Here is a 22,874-nt window from a genome sequence, read left to right on the forward strand (position 1 = left end):
TATTGTAAGTATATGCACTGCAAGTACTGTAGGTTACTGTGTCCTTATGTATTGTAAGTATATGCACTGCAAGTACTGAAGGTAAGTGTTTCCTTATGTATTGTAAGTATATGCACTGCAAGTACTGAAGGTAAGTGTTTCCTTATGTATTGTAAGTATATGCACTGCAAGTACTGAAGGTTAGTGTGTCCTTATGTATTGTAAGTATATGCACTGCAAGTACTGAAGGTTAGTGTGTCCTTATGTATTGTAAGTATATGCACTGCAAGTACTGTAGGTTACTGTGTCCTTATGTATTGTAAGTATATGCACTGCAAGTACTGAAGGTTAGTGTGTCCTTATGTATTGTAAGTATATGCACTGCAAGTACTGAAGGTTAGTGTTTCCTTATGTATTGTAAGTATATGCACTGCAAGTACTGTAGGTTACTGTGTCCTTATGTATTGTAAGTATATGCACTGCAAGTACTGTAGGTAAGTGTTTCCTTATGTATTGTAAGGCACTGCAAGTACTGTAGGTTACTGTGTCCTTATGTATTGTAAGTATATGCACTGCAAGTACTGAAGGTTAGTGTGTCCTTATGTATTGTAAGTATATGCACTGCAAGTACTGAAGGTTAGTGTTTCCTTATGTATTGTAAGTATATGCACTGCAAGTACTGAAGGTGAGTGTTTCCTTATGTATTGTACATTTAGTGTGTCCTAAGTATGTGGGCTACTGTAAGTATGTGTACTGCAAGTACTGTAGTTTAGTGTGTCCTAAGTATGTGGGCTACTGTAAGTACGTGTGGTTCAGGCGTACCTGCGATGGGCGGTCCGAGCAGCCCCCCGCTGCTGCGGATGAGCATGAAGAACCCGATGGCGCTGCCCAGCCTCTCCGCCCCGACCACCTCGGCCAGCACGGTGATGTGCGTGGAGACGGTGGCGCCGTACGTCAGCCCGTACGCCATGCAGAAGGCCGCCAGCTGCCCGAAGGTGGCGGCCAGCGGGCACATCAGCAGCACGGTGCCCAGCGCCAGCACGGAGGCGGTCAGCTGGCGCACGGTGGTCTTCGCCAGCCGCAGGTTGGCCACCCAGCCGAAGACGACGCGCCCGACGAGGTCCAGCACGGCCGACAGCGACACCAGCATGGCCGCCTCGTACTCGTCCAGGCCGCGGGTGCGCGCGTACGGCACCAGGAAGAGCGCCGGCGCGAAGAAGCCCAGCGCCGCGAACACGCCGAACAGCGAGTACACCACGAAGTGGACGTCGGCGACCAGCGTGTAGTCCGCGTAGCGCCGCACGTCCGAGTCCGCGCAACACGACTCGGACTCGCCGTCGAGGTCGGCGTCGTTTTTTGACACCGCCTTAACGTCCGAGTCCATGTTCAACTTCATAGTGGCGCTGGCTGGAGCCTCCACCTCCTCCTCCTCCTCCTCCTCCACCTCCTCCTCCGCCTCCTCCGCCTCGCTGTCTCTCAGCGGTGGAGGGGCCCTCGCGGGGGCCGTCAGGGGCCTGAGCAGGGCCCCGCACACACACAGGTTGAGCTGGATGGCCCCCTGCACCAACATGGCTCCGCGCCAGGAGTAGTGGTCCACCAGCAGCTGGAACAGCGGCGTCAGGATGAAGGTGATGAGGCACTCGCCCGTGCTGGCCAGCGCGTTGGCCATCGGACGCCGCTGGTCGAAGTACCAGCCCAGCATGGTGACCGTGGGCGTCCAGGTCAGAGCGTAGCCGAAACCTGGGGGGGGGGGGGGGGGTAGGGGGGGCAGAGGGAGGGAGGGACACGTTATCGGTCACTGCTGGGTGATGTTCTTACAGGGGGGCTACACCAGGCGCGTAACTGAAGCGTTCCGTTCACGACGCGTATGTTGCAGCCGGTCGCAGCAGTTAATTATCACTGTAGTCAATGGAAGTAGCTACACCAGACGCAACAGTGGCGCGTACATTCGAAAAAAAAAGACCCATCTTCTAAAATGGATTTTACGCGTCGCGAACGGAGCGCTTCAGTTACGCGTCTGGTGTAGCTCCCCTGTTAGGTGCGTTTGGCAAACAGTGGCAAACGTTTGTGGTGAACATGTTTTTTTTGTTCAACAGTTCAATTTGAATGACATTCTAGCGGTAATTGCGTTGATGCTTTATCAAACTCGCGTCCAGTTCCACTGTATGTTGGCGGAGCACTACCTCCTCAGACTGTTTGCGATTGTTCGCAAACGTTCGCCGAAAACGTAAGGGTAACGAAATTGAACGCACCTCTTGTCTGATACATGGGCTATTGACGGCTCATCTGAAGCCTGTCTGTAGGGACACATTAGCCACATATACATGGACAGTTTTTTGTGTTTGACTATTCTGATTGAAAAAAATTGTGCCGTTTGTTTACATGGAGTGTGTTCTATTCTGATCAGATGCACTCAAGCACTGTAGAATCTATGACCGTAGTAGCCGTTGCTGCCTACTTTTCATTGATACAACAGTCAATCTGAATGACCGTATACTGTATATGGGTGTTCATTCGGAATAGGAGCAGACTGCATCACTTCTTTCATTCCACTTTCATTCTAGCCGTTGTTTGCAGCAACTCGAGCTAGTTAGAACCTAAATATATATATTTATATATATATATATATATATATATATCGTCAGAATTCTCCTTTACGGTATAGTCATCCTTTGTTTCGGGTCAGTGAGAACAACTACTTTATATACCTGCATTTGTCAAATATTTGTTTCCTAAACCTAAAATCCCATCCAGCAAAGAGCAGGTTCTGCATTTTCTCGTCTGTTTGCTCCAAGTTCATTGAGTTTACACAGTGTTTACATCTCGGATTTCTTGTATAAATTAAACTGTTTCTGTATATCCTAAATGATGTGTGTGTTTGCCATCAAATTTCCGTTTTACCAGCATATCTGTGAATGTGCAAACTGTATATATAAAAAGTACACATTTCATTTATATGCATATGTGTGTGCGTGTGTGTGTGTGTGTGTGTGTGTGTGTGCCCCTCTCACCTGTGATGAAACCCACGGTGATGTACAGGTGGACGAGATTCTGTGAGAAGGCTCCAGCCACCATTCCCACGCTGCTGAGTAGGCCCCCCAGAATCACCACTGACCTGTGGCTGAAGCGCTCCCCCAACGCTGCCCCTACAGGAGCTGAGGAGGGAACACACACACACACGCACGCACACACACACACACACACACACACACACACACACGCACACACACACACACACACACACACACACACACACACACACACACACGCACGCACACAAAGTCACTCACACACACACGCACGCACACACACACACACAAAATCACTCACACGCACACACACACACAAAATCACTCACACGCACATACACACACACACACACACGCACGCACGCACACACCACGCAGAGAACATATTTTACTTGTACACCGATATCATAATTCATTAAGACTGACTGAAAGCCGAAGTAAAGAAAAAGTTGTCAAAGAAGTTATAGACTGAAATATATAAGTTATAGGCTGAGACTAAGGACAAACTGGATGGGCTAAACAGAGACGGGCTTTACTGTGAGAGTTTTAATCTCTAGATGTTTTCAGCCAACCAGACACCCTACAAAAACATGGCATTGGAGTCCTACTAACTTAATGATCAAGGAGGAAAAAACACTGTCAAGCAGTGGAGGGATGTGATGCTGCTGCAATGGAAATGGTTTAGTGTCTTCTTCAAAGCAGGCCTAAGCTCTTTAGAATGCGATGGGGGTGATGGCCCCCTGGTGGTCAAATATGGATTTTTTTTCTCATCTTGCAAATTTGGTGCAAATGGTGTGTTTGAGATTCAATGCATCTCTTGCTTGGCACAGCAGAAACTCTGAGAGGCTGACATTAAACATCCAACAATGAGGTTTATTTAGGCATACCACTGGACATTTTTTTTTCTAGGCAGTAAGCAGCCTACTGTTGATAGTGTGCGTTGGAGCTGTAATGCCATCACCATTTAGCAATATGTCAGACTAAGCTCATTAGTAGAGCACCCATCTTATTACGGTGATATTTACAATGGGGAGATGGAGTTCATCTCATCAATACTATTCACAGGCCATTGATCTCTGGCATGCTCTTCAAGAGTGTGAGAGAGAGAGAGAGAGAGAGAGAGAGAGAGAGAGAGAGAGAGATAGAGAGAGAGAGAGAGAAGGAAGGGCGCTTGGCTCACCTCCGATGTGAATGGTCGCTACGGCGATGGAGGTGATCCAGGAGCTTCCCGTTGCCGTGGTGGCAAAGTAGTGATGGATCTCCACGTAGAAGACGCCGAAGGACTTAATGACGCCGAACGTCAGGCCGAACACCAAGAAGCAGGAGAAGACGATGAACCAGCCGTAGCCTCCATCCGGAGGGGGCCCCCGTCTCGCGGCTTGACCCCGCGCACGAGGCTTCATCTTGGGGGTGATAAGCGGACGGAGCTCACCCTGTGAACCACATCTGTGGACAGAGACAGCAGGCAGGCTGTAATTTCTGCATCATTTTGAAATACTTCCTTGCTACATTTTTGCTATGCTGAATTCATTTCATTGTAATATGTATCTCTTGCTATAATAGACCTGCCTTTCTACTGTGTTCACGCCAAAAACACATGGGTTCACAATGCAAGCCCTCTTAGACCCCGACTGCATTTGTTTTTAAATTGAGTCTTGGGTGATCCGATCACAAGTGGTCACTCTAAATACAAGTGGAAACAATCACCAAGATGCATTGTGATCTGATCACTCTCTATAGGCCTCTACACCAGAGTGCCACTGGCATGACACGCATACCAACACCCATATTGCTTGGTAGCCATCGAACACCACCTCATGCCAAGCCAAGTAATTTATTTAACTAGTGCTGTAAATACTCAATTTGTATCAGGAAGGCAGGATGTCTGATACAAATTCTTAACAGGTTTATTAAGTTCTAGATGTGGAGTGTGTGTGTGTGTGCGCGTGCGTGCATGTGTGTTCAGCATTCACACAGACATCCCTCTCTTAACAGGTGCTGCAGTGTGAGAAAGCCAGCGAGGTAGAAACGTGTGTGGAATGACAACACAAGAATAGGTTTCCACTTTTATCAGACTTGAGTTACTACTAATATGCATCTCAACCTAAGTGATTAGTTCAACAACAACAAAAACACCCTGCACCCTGCCAAAAAGCCCATCAAAATGGACCAGCAACATTGACAATTATGCAGACAACAAGCAATCTGCCCCAATTACCCAAGGTAAATGTAATGTATTCAGTATCAGATCACACACATCACATATGATAATAATTTACACAGACACTTACACACACTAATTGTTCAAATAACAAGCTCATACAATGTCAGGTTAATCCACCTTGATATGGCCTTTGCACTCTACACATACGAAATGTCTATCAATTAGTATCTTCCAGTGGACTGCCTGGTCCTTCATTCTTAGTGTATGTTTTACTTACATGGCTGTAATAGAATTTGCCGTTGCAGCATGCTTTCTGAGATACCACACAGATAGATACACGTTGAGTATCACAGCTTATCCATTTACCCAGAAGCTACACCCTTCCAGTGAAGATCCTGGGGATTTCTTGGAAAGCATTGTCATACATTCACCATTAAGACTCAGCAGGAGTCGAGTCATTTGTAGAGCAGTATGACTGAAGGATAAGAAAAACGGCACAGCTGATGTTCATGACCAGAAGGACCAGAAGGACCAGAATTACCGGACAGTATCCTTCTGTGGAACTTTAAAGCTGCCAAGATAAGGTTCAAAACACTGTTCCCATTTCTCATTACTTCTCTAAATGTTCCAGGTGATTAACACGTGATCTGTCTTTTATGTGCTGCAAGATTGTTGCATTCATTGCCGCTATCCATATGTAAATTGCATAATCCCAAACAATCAGTCAGACCCAACTAGCTTTCTCACCAAGTACGAGTGTCATTCTAAATACTCTGAATTAAATAGATAATCAGTGACAAGCATTGACTAATGAGCAATACGAATAGATTGAAAGAAGGAAATCAGTTGACATTTGAGCTTTTAAAACCTTATCAACCACAAAGGAACACTTACAGTCATCTCAAGGTCAAAGCAGGGTCCTTTTTTCACATGCAAATTGGGTTTCTGGCAAACAGGTGTGTCACTAGAGATTCGCTGCAAGTTTGCCATTACGGGCTAAAGCCTACAGTACCTTACACTGACAAGATTTGGGAAAGATTCTTGAAAGATTGTAGTCTTTTAACTAATGCCCCTCATTCAGACTTTACTCAAAAGACTACAGTCTTTCAAGAATCTTTCTCAAATCTTGTCAGTGTAAGGTAGGCTTAAGTGTGGCTGCAACAAATCACTGGCACATACATTTGTAACTAGTGGCAAACTTCTCTTTGTTGCCAGAACTTTGCTGGAATTTTGCCTCTAGCGGAAAACACCGGCCAACAACAAACTTCTGGCAATGTTTTCTAGTGAACTCACTTGTTTACCACAAATCACCCACAAGTTTACTGCAACCACCTGCCACATTTCATTGTTGTAAGGAAAGCTTCAATCTTCAAACACTATTTTTTTTTAAATTGTGCACAAAGTGGCAAAGGGCAAGCTGCTTTTATCCATTATGCACTGAAGCTAGGGAACACCCAACACCCTGCCACTGAACATCAAACAGGCAAATTCTGTTTTAAAAAGACCTGACATGATGTTTGTATGAGTTTTAGTTAACTCTCTTTTTTATTGTAGCCTATTTCTTCATATTATTTACATTCTACAGCTAGTATTGACAGACATACCTGATGAAAGTCATGACGTACAGACCAGACCACGTACAACTGCTTGTAGATTTGGTTTGTTTAAAATCCTGTCGCTGTTAAGCTCTAGTTTTTCCACACTCCGCAGCCATGCACATGTGCGTTAAGTTAGATGGGCTACAGCTGCACATGACAATTTGTAGCAAGAAGGTGCCGGGTTTTTTTTGCACCCCTCTGTCATTGTGTGCTCTAGGTAGCAGCCTATGTTGCCTACTGTATGCCTGGCCTTTGCTCTCCTCTTTATTTTGTGGCTTAAAATAAAATGCATTTGCAGTGCCCTCAGTTTCTTTGCTTTCATTTTGGGGACCACAATGCCTCAGGTGCGCGTAAGGATTGTCCCAAGTTTTTAAAATGAGTTAACCATGTAACACACAGATAACTGATATGGGCCACTCTCAAAATATGCAGACAGGCAGTCCAAAAACTGCATTGAAGCCTGTCAGTGTAAACGCATGCTCTTACATGCTGTCGGCTCTGTGGGGCGGTGTGTTAAGGATGATGATACGGTGTGCAGCATATGACTATGGAAGGGCAAAGGTGCCATACGTTTTTTAAAGAAAAATTACATGTTGACTTACATGATTTTAATATTGAGTCATTGGAATAACTTTCAATGACACAAATCTAACAAGAAAGTATTGTAACAGCAAAATTCAGATGGCAAAAATTCTGATTCTACCCGAATTGGGGAGTACAAATTTGTGTGGTTAATGACTTTTTCTAATGAGCAACGGATTGTTTCATAGCCTGTTGCTATGTTCCTTTACAATGCAAAACGTGTGTGACTTATCATTCAAATTACGTACGTTCAACATAATTTTGCTTTCAAAACTCATGGCACCTTTATTCTCTCATACATGACCTGACCAAGAGATTTGAATCCAGATTGAAGTGAAGATTTTGACTACAATATTCTCACCATTATTTACCAATAACTGTATATATATATAATACCCCCCCCCCCCCTCCATATACACACACACACATACACCATGAAAATGCCATGCTACATATTAATTTGAATACATTGATCAAAGGTGTGCACATCTTATTATTATCTGCAGATGTGTGACTGACTTGCATGCATGTTGCTGCGAATTGACTTTTAAAAGATACACTTCAAAATTCAGTTGTATGGTGATTAGAAGTGTAATATATTGCAGATCGACTCTGTAAGTTGAACCACCAAAGGTTAAACTATTGTTTTGAGAAACAGGTGTGTTGTACCTGGCATGGTTCCAACGATGTAAGTTGTCAACTAAGCTAACTATCTTTTGGGAAATGCACCCAAGGACAGCAGTCAGTGAGAGAAATTCACTGTTTGTTTTGTTTTTTGTTTTTACTTTTTTGTATACTGATACCAGCACTAAGTTTGCCACACAATGCTGTCAAGGTTCAGCAGAGGTAATTCATGTGAAACTATATAAACTTTGAACCTTGAGCACTGCTCTGAATTTTGTCAGGCAAACAGCATGTGTCAACTAAGTTGACAGCAAATTATCACATTTCTAGAACAAAACACACAAATCAAAGTTTTATTTACACCATAATTTACACTAGGTTTAAAACAGATGCCCCAGGGCACACTTTTAACCAACAGACACCTTTGTGCAAAACTCACACATGCTTGTGTGATTCCTGCAGATGTCTGGATATACCCTGAAGAGGTATACACATTTCCCCAGTCCACTGCAACATACCAACTCTAACCCTGTGCTCAGAACAGCCATTAGTACACTATATAGGGCATTTACAAGTGAAAGAGATGATTTTCCAAATACAGGATTAGCCTCCCTGGGGCACTATATATGCAATAACTTAAAGCAAGGCAAAGTTCTGAGCCTGAAGATGTCAGACAATCTTCAAACCACTATACTTTTGTCAAACCACTATACTTTTACAGTACATTTTCAAGTACTGTAACTGTGCCAGAAGGTGGGATACTGTTGCGCTCTTGATGAAATTATTTTTAGTCTGGTGCGTTAAACCAAAAGATATCAGGAAAAGGTAGTGAGGGTTCGCACTCTGTAAAATATAGACAAAGTCTTTGCTGAAGAAAAAAACTCTTTTACTGTACTGTAACTGTAAATGCTGTTTATACTTGCCAATCCTGAATCTGGAATGACCACATTTGTCCCACATCTGAATTCCAGCACAATGAGTGAGAAGTTTAAGCTCTATAATATCCTTACCATGATTGGCTTGGGGTTGGCCTGGGGCTGGCCTGGGGTCGGGCCTCTTTGCTTGGCAGAGCTGGATGGAGTCCAGTTGTTATCCGGTCAAGGTTGTCTTCCTGGAGCCCACAGATCAGAACCAAGAGCCAGGCAGAGACTTCTCCTCAGGGACAGGCAGAGACTCCTCTTCAGAACCAGAGGCCAGGCAGAGACATCCCCTCAGGCGCAGGCACACAGGCAGGCAGGCAGGCCACTCACACCCGCACCGTCTAACAGGAGAAAAGGCTGTTAAGCTGGATTCTTATCAGTTCCCTTATATGTCTATCCTTCCTTCCTTCCTTTTGTATGTCCTAAGCCCCTCCCCCTAATTAAAATGAGAAGGTGATGTCAAAAGAAATACAACATGAATGGAGCAATCAAGGAAATGCATGCATACGAAATGAGATGTATATGCTAAGTGGCAACACAGGTGTTCAGGAGTAGGAGGAGGAGGAGGAGGAGGAGGAAGGCCACTGGTACAGTTAGAGCTGGAGGAGCAATTGCTACTACAGCTGTTGCCTCTACTGTAGGGATGATGGGTGGTCTTGTTTTCCCGGAGGGCTACACCCATGACTCTTTGCCGGTTATTCCATGTAATTTGTTACTGCTTCGCAACAAAGCGGTGACCTTTTAGGGTAAAGTTTAACAGAGAGGGTTGCAAAAGCAAATGCACTTAATGAGGATATCAGCTCCGACAGAATCACAAAGCTGGAAGTTTACAGTCTCTGTGTGTGGTATTTCGGAACAATTTGTTGGTTACCTGCCAAGTTTGATAGAGCGTGAATAGAATAATTTTTAACCTTATTGCTATCACACCGCAATGGATACATAACAACACATTATGACTGGACCTTGCACTATTACCACACATTGTGGATGGCTATCTAACTCATTCACCAGCCCTTAAGCATTTGGAACAACATGGGTCAGAGGTCCATTCACACCACAAAGCAGGGTTATCATGACCTAGTCTTAAGCAAGTGCTATGCTCCACCGTGCACTCCGTGCCAAAGATGTGCACGTTTAATTGACACGTGGTCCCATATGTTGGGAGACACACGACACCCCTACATGCCGCGTTGATGACGTGATTCTTGTTACCTGCTGCGTGCGTGGGACGCGGACACAGGACTATATACGGGCCCTCACACCAGCTCACACACACAGTGACTTTGACTACACACCACTGTCGAATCAGCAGTAGTTATCTTAGGTTATCCATTCACACATCAAAACATCATAACCTGGTCTTAGGTCACAACACATTGACAAAACACAGCGATGTTGTCACATCATCAATAATTTTCTCTACATAAAGCCTCTCTCTTCTGTCCATCTCCCTCTCTGTAGCACTCACCCAGGGCTGACCTCTGAAGCCTTCTTCAAATAACAATAACCATAGTCAGCCTTTCCCTATCAAAAGAATGACCCACGTGCCCATAACACAAGAGTGATCTTAAGTGCCACACTGTTGGTTCTCGAAGCTATGGACATGCATCCGGCCGCCTTCAGCAACCGTTACTAATTAGCCGAGGACTACTGCCTGACATGGCCTCTGTGCATACATTGCATTATATATTCTGCTGGGTTGGCATGGGGTTCTGAGTGATTGCTCTCCATTATGTGAGAGTGAGGCTAACAAAGGCATATCATTACAACACCGTTCACTCAAAGACCTGAGAAATAGGGACGGGTGGAGGGTAATGAATGCCTTTATTTTATGGGCAGATCATGATTAAAAAACACTTTGACGCGTTTCGGCTCAAAAACCTTCAGGAAGTGAACAATCTCTCTGTTTTGTCTCATTGTGGTTATCTTTGTATGCCATTGGTTAATTGATGATCCAATGTTTCACATCTGTTCACCCACTCACTGCTTTAAACAGATCTGCCCCAGATATTATTTGACCGGTACTTATCCTGTTAGAGAAGCTGATCTGTCTTTATCTGTGGTATCAAAATAAAAAAAAATATCAAAATGAACCTCAATAGCTAGATCATAGTTACCTCCGCCAAGGAGGTTATGTTTTCATCGGGGACCGGCGTTTGTTTGTCTGTCTGTTTGTCTGTCTGTCTGTTTGTAAGCAAGATATCTCAAAAAGTAATGGATAGATTTCGATGAAATTTTCAGGGAATATCAGAAATGACGGATGTAACTATTCGATTCTAGAGTGATTCGTAACACCGTCAGGATTCTGGAGCCGTTTTTCGGTTAGTGGTGTAATGGCATGGTATGGCCACGTGGTGGCGATCTGAATAGTTTAGGTTCAAATGACAACCTAGGAGGAACAATACAGGAGGTCTGCGCTCTCTGAGTGCTTTTCTAGTTTTGTATTGAATTACAATTGAAGGAGTGTTTTGGATCTTGTCAGAAACCTGCAGCTAAAAGCCCCGAGATAGCCCTGCCTAGATGTGATTATGTCTGGGAAGTGATAATGGGGAGTTCCAGACTCAACTGGGCAAAATACAGTTCACACTTGCATTCATACTCCGGCTTCATCACACCTACATGTACTTGCAATGAATGTTTCTGTATAGACCAGTCTATTTAATGGGGGGGAATGGAACGGTCACATTCCAGACTCAATGGGCCATTCAGTGGCTGTGTCATGTCATTCTTAGGTAGATAATCTCCATTCTGAAAACTTTGGCCACAATGCACTGACATGGTTCATACTATTTGTAAGTGCGATGGTTCATATTATTGTGTGGTAATGCAAGGTATCCTTTGCATGACTGCAGTGAGGTGCCTGAACACACTTGTTGGCTGATATTTAAACACACTCAGGCTTGGATGAGTTGAACAATAGAGTATATGTGTTTAGAATAGAATAGAATATATACTTTTTTGATCCCGTGAGGGAAATTCAGTTCTCTGCATTTAACCCAATTTAACCGAATTAGTGAACACAGTGAACAACACACAGTGAGGTGAATTACACAACCCAGAGCAGTGAGCTGCCTGCCCAACCAGCGGCGCTCGGGGAGCAGTGAGGGGTTAGGTGCCTTGCTCAAGGGCACTTCAGCCGTGGTGGACTGGTCGGGAATCGAACCGGCAACCCTCCGGTTACAAGCCCGATGCGCTAACCAGTACACCACGGCTGCCCACGGCTGTTTATTGTAAGACAAAAAGATATAACAATAATAAAAGTGTAAACGTGCAAAATAAGATTGCAACACAAAAGGTTAATCTAAGTTAAAAATAGAAAGTTGAAATAGTAAAATTGTTTGTTTTTTTTGTGCCAGCCTCACTTCTCGTCCACCATCCTGCTGAACAACTGGATGAGGGCTCTTCGATCTTCCCTCACTGACCTCATCTCCTCCAGGGTCTCCTCATGACGGCTCTGGGCAGCAGCCATGGAAGAGGCATCAGACTTTTCCAGGTAGGCCAAGAGGTCACCCTCCCGCCTCTGCCGCTTCCGCGACCTCGGTGCATCTAGTCGGCATACAACGACACATGCACAATCGCTCCCCACAACAGGTGGGTCCACGTCGTGATTGCCCCCAATAAGCTCGCCCATCTCCTTGTAGAACTGGAAGCAGTATAGGCCCCCTTCCATTCGACGTGTTATTGACATTTCTTGTACCCCTCCACCAGTGCCAGCCACTTGTGTGCCACCTTCTCCTGCTGGAACTGCTCCCTGAACTGTCTGCCAAGTTTCCCAGCCATCTCCTCCCACAGCAGCCTCTTAGTTTTCTTCCCCAACTTCAGCGGCCGGTCGAGATCATTGAGGGGCTTCGCATGCAGGTCCCTCACCCTCTACCTCCAGATGGAGCCCCATCAGGTGGATTAGGAAGAGGGTCTGTTCTTTGTTGAAGCCCTCGTTCATGGGAAGTGGTGCAGCCTGGACATTGCAGGTATCTGAATCATAAAAAAAGAAACAAGTCAGCATAGTAAGATAAGATAAGATGATAAGATGAACTTTATTGTCCCAGAAGGGAAATTTGTCTTGGGCATTACAGTGCTGCATACAACTGCTTGTCATAAAAACAAAACACCAATTCACGCATACCACACAGACAACAAAAGACAGCAGAGTGGAGTTACAGTGGGCACATCAGACATAGTAATCAATAACTCCAACTTAACAGAGAAACACTCCTAACCAATGATATTGCACATTTCCCAAAAAGTTCATAGATGGGCCTACCCCTATGCTAAGACCTCAAAGATACAAGACATTTTGAGTTCATCACAATAATAAATAAATGATCAGCATTTAAAACTTGCAGCACTCAGGGATAAATGACTGCAAGTATGCTCATGTCTATAGTCTCATGCTTTTCAATAACTCACCTGTGCAGGTGCAGTCTGCCAGGTGTGAGACGGCTGCCACCATGAGGCCCTCATCTACGAAGTAGCTTTCTGCTTTCTGGTGCAGGTTGCCACGGTCCTGTCCTTGTCTACAAATGCAACCATGCTGTGCTTGAGGAAGACTAAAAAAACCCACAACGTATGTTACAGACTGCAACTTGGGTAACACCACAAACCTCTGATGTGAAACCCACCTTACAGCAATAACCATTTATCATTTCTACAGTTCTCTGAGTAGCTGTAGGCCTGTCCATTGCCTACTTAAACCACCAGCAGCAACACACATTTTAATAATAACATGCTTTTCTACAGAAACACTAACATTTCAAGTAATTCCGTTAATACAACAAGTGCTGTCGTGTTTTTCTCGAGCCACGAGGGGCAGGCTAGTCATTGTTATTGTTATTGTTAGCGATCAACGTAGTACAAATACAAAGAAAATACATCTCAACTTACCATGAAATATGGGCGCAGCCATCTTTGTTCTGCGAGTGGTGCGTTCCTCCTCCTTCAGCTCGGTGTACTCTGAGGAGCCCCGAGTCGGAAGGTTGATATTACCACCTAAAGGGGGCGTGCCTCCGTAAAATGCCGCGAGAAGGCTGGATAATGTACACTTTCCACTTTTCGGGCAGGGGACTTACGAAACAAATGGACAGACCCATTATAACCTCAACTTGCCTCAATTCACACGTCTTTGGTGCCACAATGGAAACTCGGCTAATACTGGGATTCGACTTGATGTAGCCGTCTTAAAGGGTAACTATGCAGGTTTGCCGATTTCTTCGCTGGTTTTTCTTTCGTTTTTCGTGTTGGCTCGTTTTACACTTGCAGGTTTATCTTCAGAGCTTCCCGTGCTTTAGCGTGTATAGTTTACAACCCTCCTCAATCGGTCAGTCTGCCTTTTCAGGAGCATGATCACGAGGCTGAAGACTTTCTGTTTGTCTGTGCCACCGGCCCGGTGGCACAAACTTGCAAGCGTGATTTTTCAGCTCACAGGTGCAAGGGGGAAGCAAGACAGCTGTCTTTCAACCCGAAATAAGTCAAATAACCATTCCAATGACTCCGATGCTGATCAGTTAAGGCAAATTAAGCTAAAAAACTTGCATAGTTCACCTTCAAGATGACTGCAAATGTGATTGTGCATATGTCATTGTGCATATGTCATCGTTGAAAACGTTTCAGAATCTAAAAAAAAATCACGTTTGCAGTTGTCTCAAGATGGCTACATCAAGTCAAATCCAACTAATGTTTGGGGAGCTATGGTGCAAGCAACAGCCACTTCCTGTCCAAGTGTCTACAGGGACTCAAGTTTGAATCTTGCCCCACTGCTCTCTCTCTCTCTCGCACTCACTTCCTGTTACTCTTCACGGTCCAATTCGATTCAAGGCAAAAAGCCTAAAAAATGCACTTTAAAACATTACCATCAATGTTGACTGAACCAATGTCATCGGGTGCCCTTGAGAGGCATCCAAGCTTCACCTCAGGGATCCCTCACTTACACAGAGAGATATTTAAAGCTAAGTCACGACTGTGTTTGTTTTACAGAGGCTTGCACAGTCTATGGAAGCAGGATGAAAGAATTGACACCTACTTCCAGAGGTCAAGGTTCTTATAGAGGACATTTACACTAGGGATGTGAGCCTTATTTATGCGGGTAGACTCTACAAATGATTGGACCTTCTCTATAGAGTTCTCTATTCAGTTCTGTTATTTTGTTACTTTGCAGGACAAACTAGAAATGCATACCAAGGTTTTAACGCCTTGAGCTGTTTAAATAACTTGGCTTGCTGGCAAGAAATGCACGTTTACACTGATAGAATGTCAATATAAACGTTTGGTAGATTTTATGCAAAATTCACCACTTCAGGCAATCACATGCGTTCAGAGAGCATGAAATTGTCTCTTTTCCTGTTAATGAGGTAATGCCTGCACAGCCATTCTCATACACTGTTGCAGAATCATTTCCTCAGAAGATGACACAAGGTCACAAAACAAAGTATAACAACACAAACAAACAAACAAACAAACAGACCATTTCCTGTAATTACTCAAACTCCAAAAAAGGTTGGCGGTCAGAAGAGCTTTATCACTGATGTGTGTCTCAAATTTCATTTCCTGTTGCAGGTTTCAAGTGATCTGAATGAATCACACTTTGAATAAATCAAGCATTTGATAGTAAACAACATTCAGAAAGTGTATTTTCTGATGCACAAAGGGGAATGCTTAGACATTCTCCTCCACATAGCCTACTGTATGTCAGTAAATCTTCCAGAGATTGGCTGGTAATTTAAGCCAGTGGTTCTTAACTGGCCTGGCTTTGGGCCCCATCATTTCCCATGTCCATAAAGTCACGACCCATATATTTATATTTTAGCACTAGGCACTAGTTGTTTGGAACATGCAGATTTGCCATTACATTTGTGAAGTATTCAACTCTTTATGTCTCCTTTCAAAGTACTCGACTTGAAGTTTGACAGGGGGGGCTTGTTTCCATGTGGCATTTTAGTATTTTATAGTTTCATGTTCTCATGTGCCAGCAATTATCTGCATACCACACACTAGGGTTTCTGTCCCATTTTGTCCTCAATTTAAATGAATCCAAATCCTAGCCTACTTCAAGTATTCAGGGTTGCAGCTTACCACTAAAATGATGTCTTACCTGTCACATAAACATTGTCTATGTCCATGGTAATGACTGACATAATAAATAAATCAAAATAAATGTCTGGTATTCAATCTGAGAATTGGGGATTTTTTTTCTTTTAACCATAAGCTCCGTGACCCACCCAGAACAGTTCTGAGACCCCCTTTTGGGTCCCAACCCACCAGTTAAGAAACACTGATCTATGCTATGTGAAAAACATTCCTTATAGATAACAAAATACATGGAAGATCCTTTGTTATGAGAGGATAGGATAATAAGCAATAAGAAGCAGACACACAAATACCCCTGTGCTCTGAATCAAGTCATCTACCATGGTATTGATATGAAACTGAATCTAATTGTAATTGTTTCTGTGTAGCTGCAGTGTCACCACATTTAACATAGAAATAGCCATGTAATATATCTAAATATGGTTAACTCTTAGATTTCAAGCTAATTGTCAATGCATACATTAGACAAATACTCTAAAATGTTGCGTATAATGCAATGCTTACCGCTCACAGCTCATTCAGCATGTGTTATAACCACACAAACCAGTCAGAATAGCCTTAGAGCATTCTTAGGCATACAAGCTGACATTAGACAAGCTAAAGGCATTTTCCTGGCTCAACCACCTGATCCTGAAAGAGACCTTTTTACATGACCAAGCACATGATCTGCTTAGGCTGACCTCTAAAGAGTCAGCAGTTTGAAAGATATCCACACCACCTCACTCCTCCCCCTCCCTCCCACCCACCCTCCGCTATCAGCCACCAACATACACCCAACGTTTTAACGATTGTTCTATGTTGAGCGTCACATCCTTAGACGTGAATGTCACCAGCGGGCACTGGTCTTGAGCATAGTTGGGCAAAAACTAGTTGATATTTACACCACTTGGATTGGTTCCATAAACCTGAGGAAGAGCTTGCTGCTCGAAACGCGGCTTCATTAAAATACCACTGGGAGCTATACTGGTGTGCAGACTTTTGATCTTTTTTGCATAACTTAGGCTACGGCTTTCTGGGGATCCTGCACCCAGGCTTAATTAGGATGTGCGTGGATTTTCTACTTTTATCGATATTTATTAATTATTAGATATTATTATTTATTATTATTAGATATTTATTATCGAATTTCTGAATTTCCCCCTGGGGATAATAAAGTTTACCTTACCTTACCTTACCTTATTTATACCAATATCATCACATATACTGTAAGTGATGCGTTTGAGGCCTGGTAATCTGACACTAGCAATTCCATACATTATATTACACACCTGGTTAACATTGGTCAACAGTTATGCTTGAGCTGTGTATTAGTTAAAATAACAGTAAAAGTACTAATAGCATATTTACAAGAGAACATGAGGCTTTCCAGCAATGGTTGGCTGGACTAACCACATTTTTATTCAAACTGAATGCTTGTATTACTGTAAGCGTTTGGCTCTGCTCCCAAAGTCTTAGATTTACTAAACCACAAAGAAGTAGGCAAACATTTATCATGGGACAATATAACCTTTTGTCCAAAGTTATTTGTCTTCCTGGTTGTAACACCAGGGAGTTTTGTAATGTCCCCTAACTTGTAGAGGTTACTTTGGATTTGCTTTAGGGTTTTAGAGATTAGACGGGAAAAAATGCTCTCTACTTGATCTGAATCCAAATCCCAGTCTTATTTAGACCCAAACAGGCCATGTTTTAGTTGCATAACGGGCAGACAGAGACATTAGTGGCCAACTGCATCCCGCAGACTCGTTGCTTTTTAAAAGATATTTGTCATCGTGCTGAAACATTTAATAATACCTTTCAAATGATGGCCGCTCCTATAAATTAAAGATTTATCCTGGTGAGGTCTTAATGAATTATACATCTATGGTGGTGATACCTGAGATGAATAATGCATTGATTGTGGTCACCTAGTACCTCCCTTGAATAATGCATTTGTCCCGCAGAAGATGGTACCATGATAAGAAGTTGGCATTGAACACTGGCTCCTGTCTGGTTATTAGTTGTTGTTTCATAAGGCAGTGACTCACAACCGTCACCACCACAGCATAGAGCCAAGCTTTTCTCAATTTTCAAACTGATGTGAAATGACCATTATGCTTTTTTTTCTTAATGTGAAAAAGCAGTCCACAGCCAACAATCCTGACATGGTGCTCTCTCTCTCTCTCTCTCTCTCTCTCTCTCTCTCTCTCTCTCTCTCTCTCTCTCTCTCTCTCTCTCTCTCTCTCTCTCTCTCACACACACACACACACACACACACACACGTGCAATAATATTTGATTATGTGCCTTGTCTGCAGAATCACAGTTTATCTATAAATGTCCATATGCTAGGCTAATTTCATTTCGCCTCCAATGTAATCAGTGGACAGACCTTCTGTGTGTTCTGCAGTCACAGCACTAGATAAATTGGCGGCTAATTGTGTAATTAGCAAGTTCCTGATTGACCCTGGTTCCAAATTCAGTCCTCCTCCTCATTTGGATGCAGTGTTTTAGCCAACTGTCTTCCTGGCTCCCAAGCCACTGTGTTAATCAGAGGTGAATAGTGTGGCTAAATATGGCCATTTCTCCTCATTGTTGTGAGATGAAGTGATTTGAGATGGGCGGAACACACCCTTTCTCCAGCACCCTCCAAGTGCTGTTAATCTGTTTGTGATGAGCTTGTCCTTAAAGCCACAGAAGGGCATAAGTGACGAGTTCTGCTGTCTGTGAACAACGACGACACTAAAGTACACCCACCCATCCTCTCTCTTTTACGAAACAAAACTGACTGATTTGCTCCAGATCTGGACTGTCAAGCTTTCTGTCTGTACTGTCAATGCATACTGCATCAATTCCCCCCTTGGTGAGGATATAATGAAAAGATTCTTCGTCCGTCTCCCTGGCTTGCCCTTGCTTGCTGGGTTCGTCCAGCAACTCTCGGAGAATTCTTCCGCTGTCTTTCTGCTGACCGTGTGCTATCCCTGCCAGGCTAAACAACTCCGAGCTCTGAGGTCTGTGCTGACGAGGCTCTCCTCCCCGCCGATGGATATATCTGCCAGTATCCCTCCCTCAGACACCCACCCATCCACCCATCCACCCACCCAGCCAGCCATGCAGCCCCCCGGGTCTCCATCAGAGCATGATGGCCCCCTCCAGCCAAGCCGAGGGCGACTTTATTGCGATCCTCCAAATGCTCTTACTGTAGATGAGGCTGACCTTTGGCTTGAGCAGCAATTTAAAGCCACACGGTCCCTCTGGCTCAAGTCCTTTATCACAGGAAGTTATGTTCAGACAGCTTGGCTAGGTGAGGTTAGAGACATGGGGCACACACACACACACACACACGCACACGCACAGACACACACACACCCACACACAGGCACGCACACGTACACACACACACAGGCACGCACGCACACGTACACACACACACACACACACACACACACAGGCACGCACGCACATGTACACACACACACACACACACACACACACACACACACACACACAGGCACGCACACCTACACACACACACACACACACACACACACACACACACACACACACACACACACACACACCTGCCACTCTTGGCTGGCTTGAATATGAGGACATAGTGTAGCATGACTGTGTCGTAACTATAATCTCCTCGATCGGGCCAGTTCGAGAGGGGCGCCCACCGTCTATCTGCCGTCTCACACACACAACTTGTGCACAGGGAGCACAGGTGTCTCTCTGCTTACCCAGATGGCTCTGCTGTCAGATAGCAAGTTCCAAAATCACAAGCGTAATCTAACTCTGAGAGCTGCTGCCGGGGTCATCTAACGGCCATAAGCCTCGAAGGAGCAACATCACAGAATGAGCTGCTGTAGCTACGAGGCTATAGTTTCACATGAGTGGAAAGAGCACGTGGAATACGACACCGTGGCCTTTTGCTTGACCACTGCAAATGCAGATGCTCTTCTCCAGTGATAGTTATAATAATCGCGACCTTTGAACTCTAACCAATCAATCATAAATGCTAATAGCATTACCCCCCACCCCAACACACACATACACTGGGTTAAATGTGGTGCTTGGTTTTGTAGATCAATATTCTCTAAGAACCTTTAACATAACCAGGAAATGGTGTCTGCTGTGAGAAACTACTGGCTGGACTCATAGGAGGCATGTGGTTTGGTTTACCATTGCTGACAAATCAGACCTTGTATCTTTTTCCTTTTTAAATGTATGTAAAGGCCGTTTTTAGGGGGGGGGGGGGGGGGTCTAAAGAATAGAGTGGTTGAAGATCAAAGCGTTGATGATCAAAGTGTTATTACTGTAACTGTCTGCTATTTCTTCATTACAAGCATGGCTGGCAAGGGGCTTTTACTGGTTCATTCTCACTGAGCAGATCAATTAGCCGCTATAATGTGGATATCAACGTGGTATTTCTGGTGTGTTGGGTGGAGGTTGAGCCTTGTGCCCCCACTAATAAACTAATCACCACTTTCCCAACAAATTATAATTTAAGCTTAAATACCTCTAGCCTGGAGACTCATGTCAGTGAGTCATCAATAGACCTTGAGCCAGGACCAAAACACTGTCTAACAGTATTTATTGCTTCATCTAACATCTCATTAATAATCTGTTAATGCCATAACTACATGTGACAGCTTTACTGTAATCGAGATCAAAGACATAAATAGACTAGGCTACTGGACACTATAACACTCCCTGCTGTGTCCAGTAGTTTATAGCGCCCACGGGTGCAGCTCAAGGAGGAGGCTGGTCTTACATAATAGTATGCGCAGCAAGACTGCTCTGTGTGTCTCTATCCTACTCAAACTGAAGCAATTAGACGAGAGCCAGTAGTTTAGTCTCCAGCTACGGAATAGGTTATTCAAACTTTTTTTCCCAGTATTGGAATGACGCGTAGGCTAAACCAACAACAAATAGGCTACCTCACAAAAATACATGTTGACGAGTTTCTAATGATTTGGAAATATCCCAACTATCCCTAGCCTATAACTACATCAATCTTCCCATATCGTTCTATTTTTGATTAATTGACAGTCGTCGTCTTCGTAAACTAAGGTGAAAGGAGTGACATACCATGATGTGTCTGTCAGAGCAGACTGCCTCGCTTGTGAGCAGGCAACTTCAGTTGACGAGAATCTGCGTCCTTCGCCTGCTCCAGTCCCGACCCCGGGAACGTAAATCCTAGAAGAAAATACCGGTAGGCGGTCGTGGAGCATGCGCGGTCATGCGCACAATAAATTCAGTACTAGATTTGAAGGGATTATCAGAGACGGCAGCCGCAGCTTTATATTTTAACCAGGCGAATCTTATTGCACAGAGAGCCCTGGAGTCAATAGTTCAACGGCGCAATCACAAACCATTATCAGTAATATATTCTAGAACACTGGTTAAAAATATCCTCTCGACAGATGCTGATTTAGCGATTTTCTGGGAGTGGCAAATTATGTTTCACTTTACCTTTTTGCATTTAATTTGCATGTAACCTAGGCCTAATAACTAAGTTATTGTTTTGCTAAAACCACAAGCCTGAATGTCCAGACCATTTTTTTCTGATAGCAAGCAGAGTATATTTCCCCAGACTATATCTGTTGTTTTTATTTTGAACACCTATATTTTGTGTCTAGGTGCCTATGTAAACCTGTGCATAAAGTCAAATTTAATGATTAAATGTTGCCTTAGCCTTGTTACCGATACAGTTTAGAGTAGCCTATTACATCTTTCTCGGATGAGATTTGGGATTTTAGCTGTCCTTGTTAAACTAAGCCTGAGTAATTGCCATCTAATCTGGAACCAACAACAGACACGATGACATCAGCCTTATACACCAGACCAGTATCAGAAGAATGTGTGACGGATAAGGTAGGGTAAAGGATAAGGATAGAAAGAAGAGGAAAGGGATAAAGATGGGTAAAATACAACTAATCTATACCATACCCTTCATATGGCAATGTATCTGTGTCCTACCTGCATGAGGTGACTTGATGGCTTGATGTAGGTGTGTTATTCTATGGGCACAGACAGTACTGAGGACTGAGTGTGTATGCTACCCTGGTAACACACAAAGGAGGGGGGCGGGGGGGGGGTGGAGAAAACACCTGGGGCCCCAGGGGGATTAGGGCTCTGTGTGTGTGTGTGTGTGTGTGTGTGTGTGTGTGTGTGTGTGAGTGTGAGTAAGTGTGTGTGTGAGTGAGTGTGTGAGTGAGTGAGTGAGTGAGTGTGTGTGTGTATGAGTGTTATTTTCTTATTTCTTATCTTATCTTATATGCCCCCCCCCCCCCCCCCCCCTTACCTGCTCAGGGACTGGCGGATGGAAATTAGCTGTTCGCTATAATCTGGTGCAAGTCATCTCTTTACTGTATGTAACTAATGAACCTTGTACATGGTCCCTGCTTTAAATAAACCAAATAAACTAAACTAATTAAGAAAAAAACAGTTATAATGTTAAGAAAAAAATCAGTTTCCTTACAAAACATAAGGCATAACATCTCCAGTCTATCTCTACGGGGAACAGCATAGCAGCTGGAGTCTGTCAGACCAGGATATCTTTAAACAGATTGAAGTATAAACACATCCTTCTGACAACTCTGTTTGGGATATACATTTTCCCAAGAGCCACACACACAAAGCAAAACAATTTTCCACCATCTTGAAAATAACAGAACCAAATAGCCAAGAAAGCTCTGGTAACATCTAAACCTGTCCCACACATTCGTCTCATAGAGCAATCTACAATGAACATTTGATTTACTGTGCATAAAAGCATCAGTCTGACACTTGGGATACATTTAACACAAAACTGGACATTCATAACTCTTTCTGGCAGATGTGTATGGACACTTATAAAACTTGCATCAGCTACCACAGTATATTATCAGAGCTCCCAGAGCCAACATTCATATTTC

General features: G+C 43.8%; 1 protein-coding gene across 2 annotated transcripts in view; it reads right to left on the reverse strand.

Annotated features, from left to right (window-relative positions):
• The window catches only part of si:dkey-246g23.4 (uncharacterized protein LOC559426 homolog), a 26,684-nt gene extending 5,531 nt beyond the window's left edge, over positions 1-21,153 (reverse strand). The window contains exons 1-5 of one of the 2 annotated variants that reach the window (XM_062548198.1): positions 21,046-21,153; positions 8,987-9,237; positions 4,189-4,454; positions 2,991-3,134; positions 802-1,719 (exon numbers count right to left, since the gene is read on the reverse strand). In XM_062548198.1, coding sequence (XP_062404182.1) covers positions 802-1,719; positions 2,991-3,134; positions 4,189-4,411 — 1,285 coding nt within the window. In that variant the 5' untranslated portion in view covers positions 4,412-4,454; positions 8,987-9,237; positions 21,046-21,153. Of the gene's footprint in view, positions 1-801; positions 1,720-2,990; positions 3,135-4,188; positions 4,455-8,986; positions 9,238-16,480; positions 16,576-21,045 lie in introns of those variants that run through there. The other variant, XM_062548199.1, reaches the window with a different exon arrangement.
• Between the last annotated feature and the right edge of the window lie 1,721 nt (positions 21,154-22,874).

The sequence above is a fragment of the Sardina pilchardus genome, chromosome 10, assembly GCF_963854185.1.
Source record: "Sardina pilchardus chromosome 10, fSarPil1.1, whole genome shotgun sequence".
Taxonomy (NCBI): Eukaryota; Metazoa; Chordata; class Actinopteri; order Clupeiformes; family Clupeidae; genus Sardina; species Sardina pilchardus.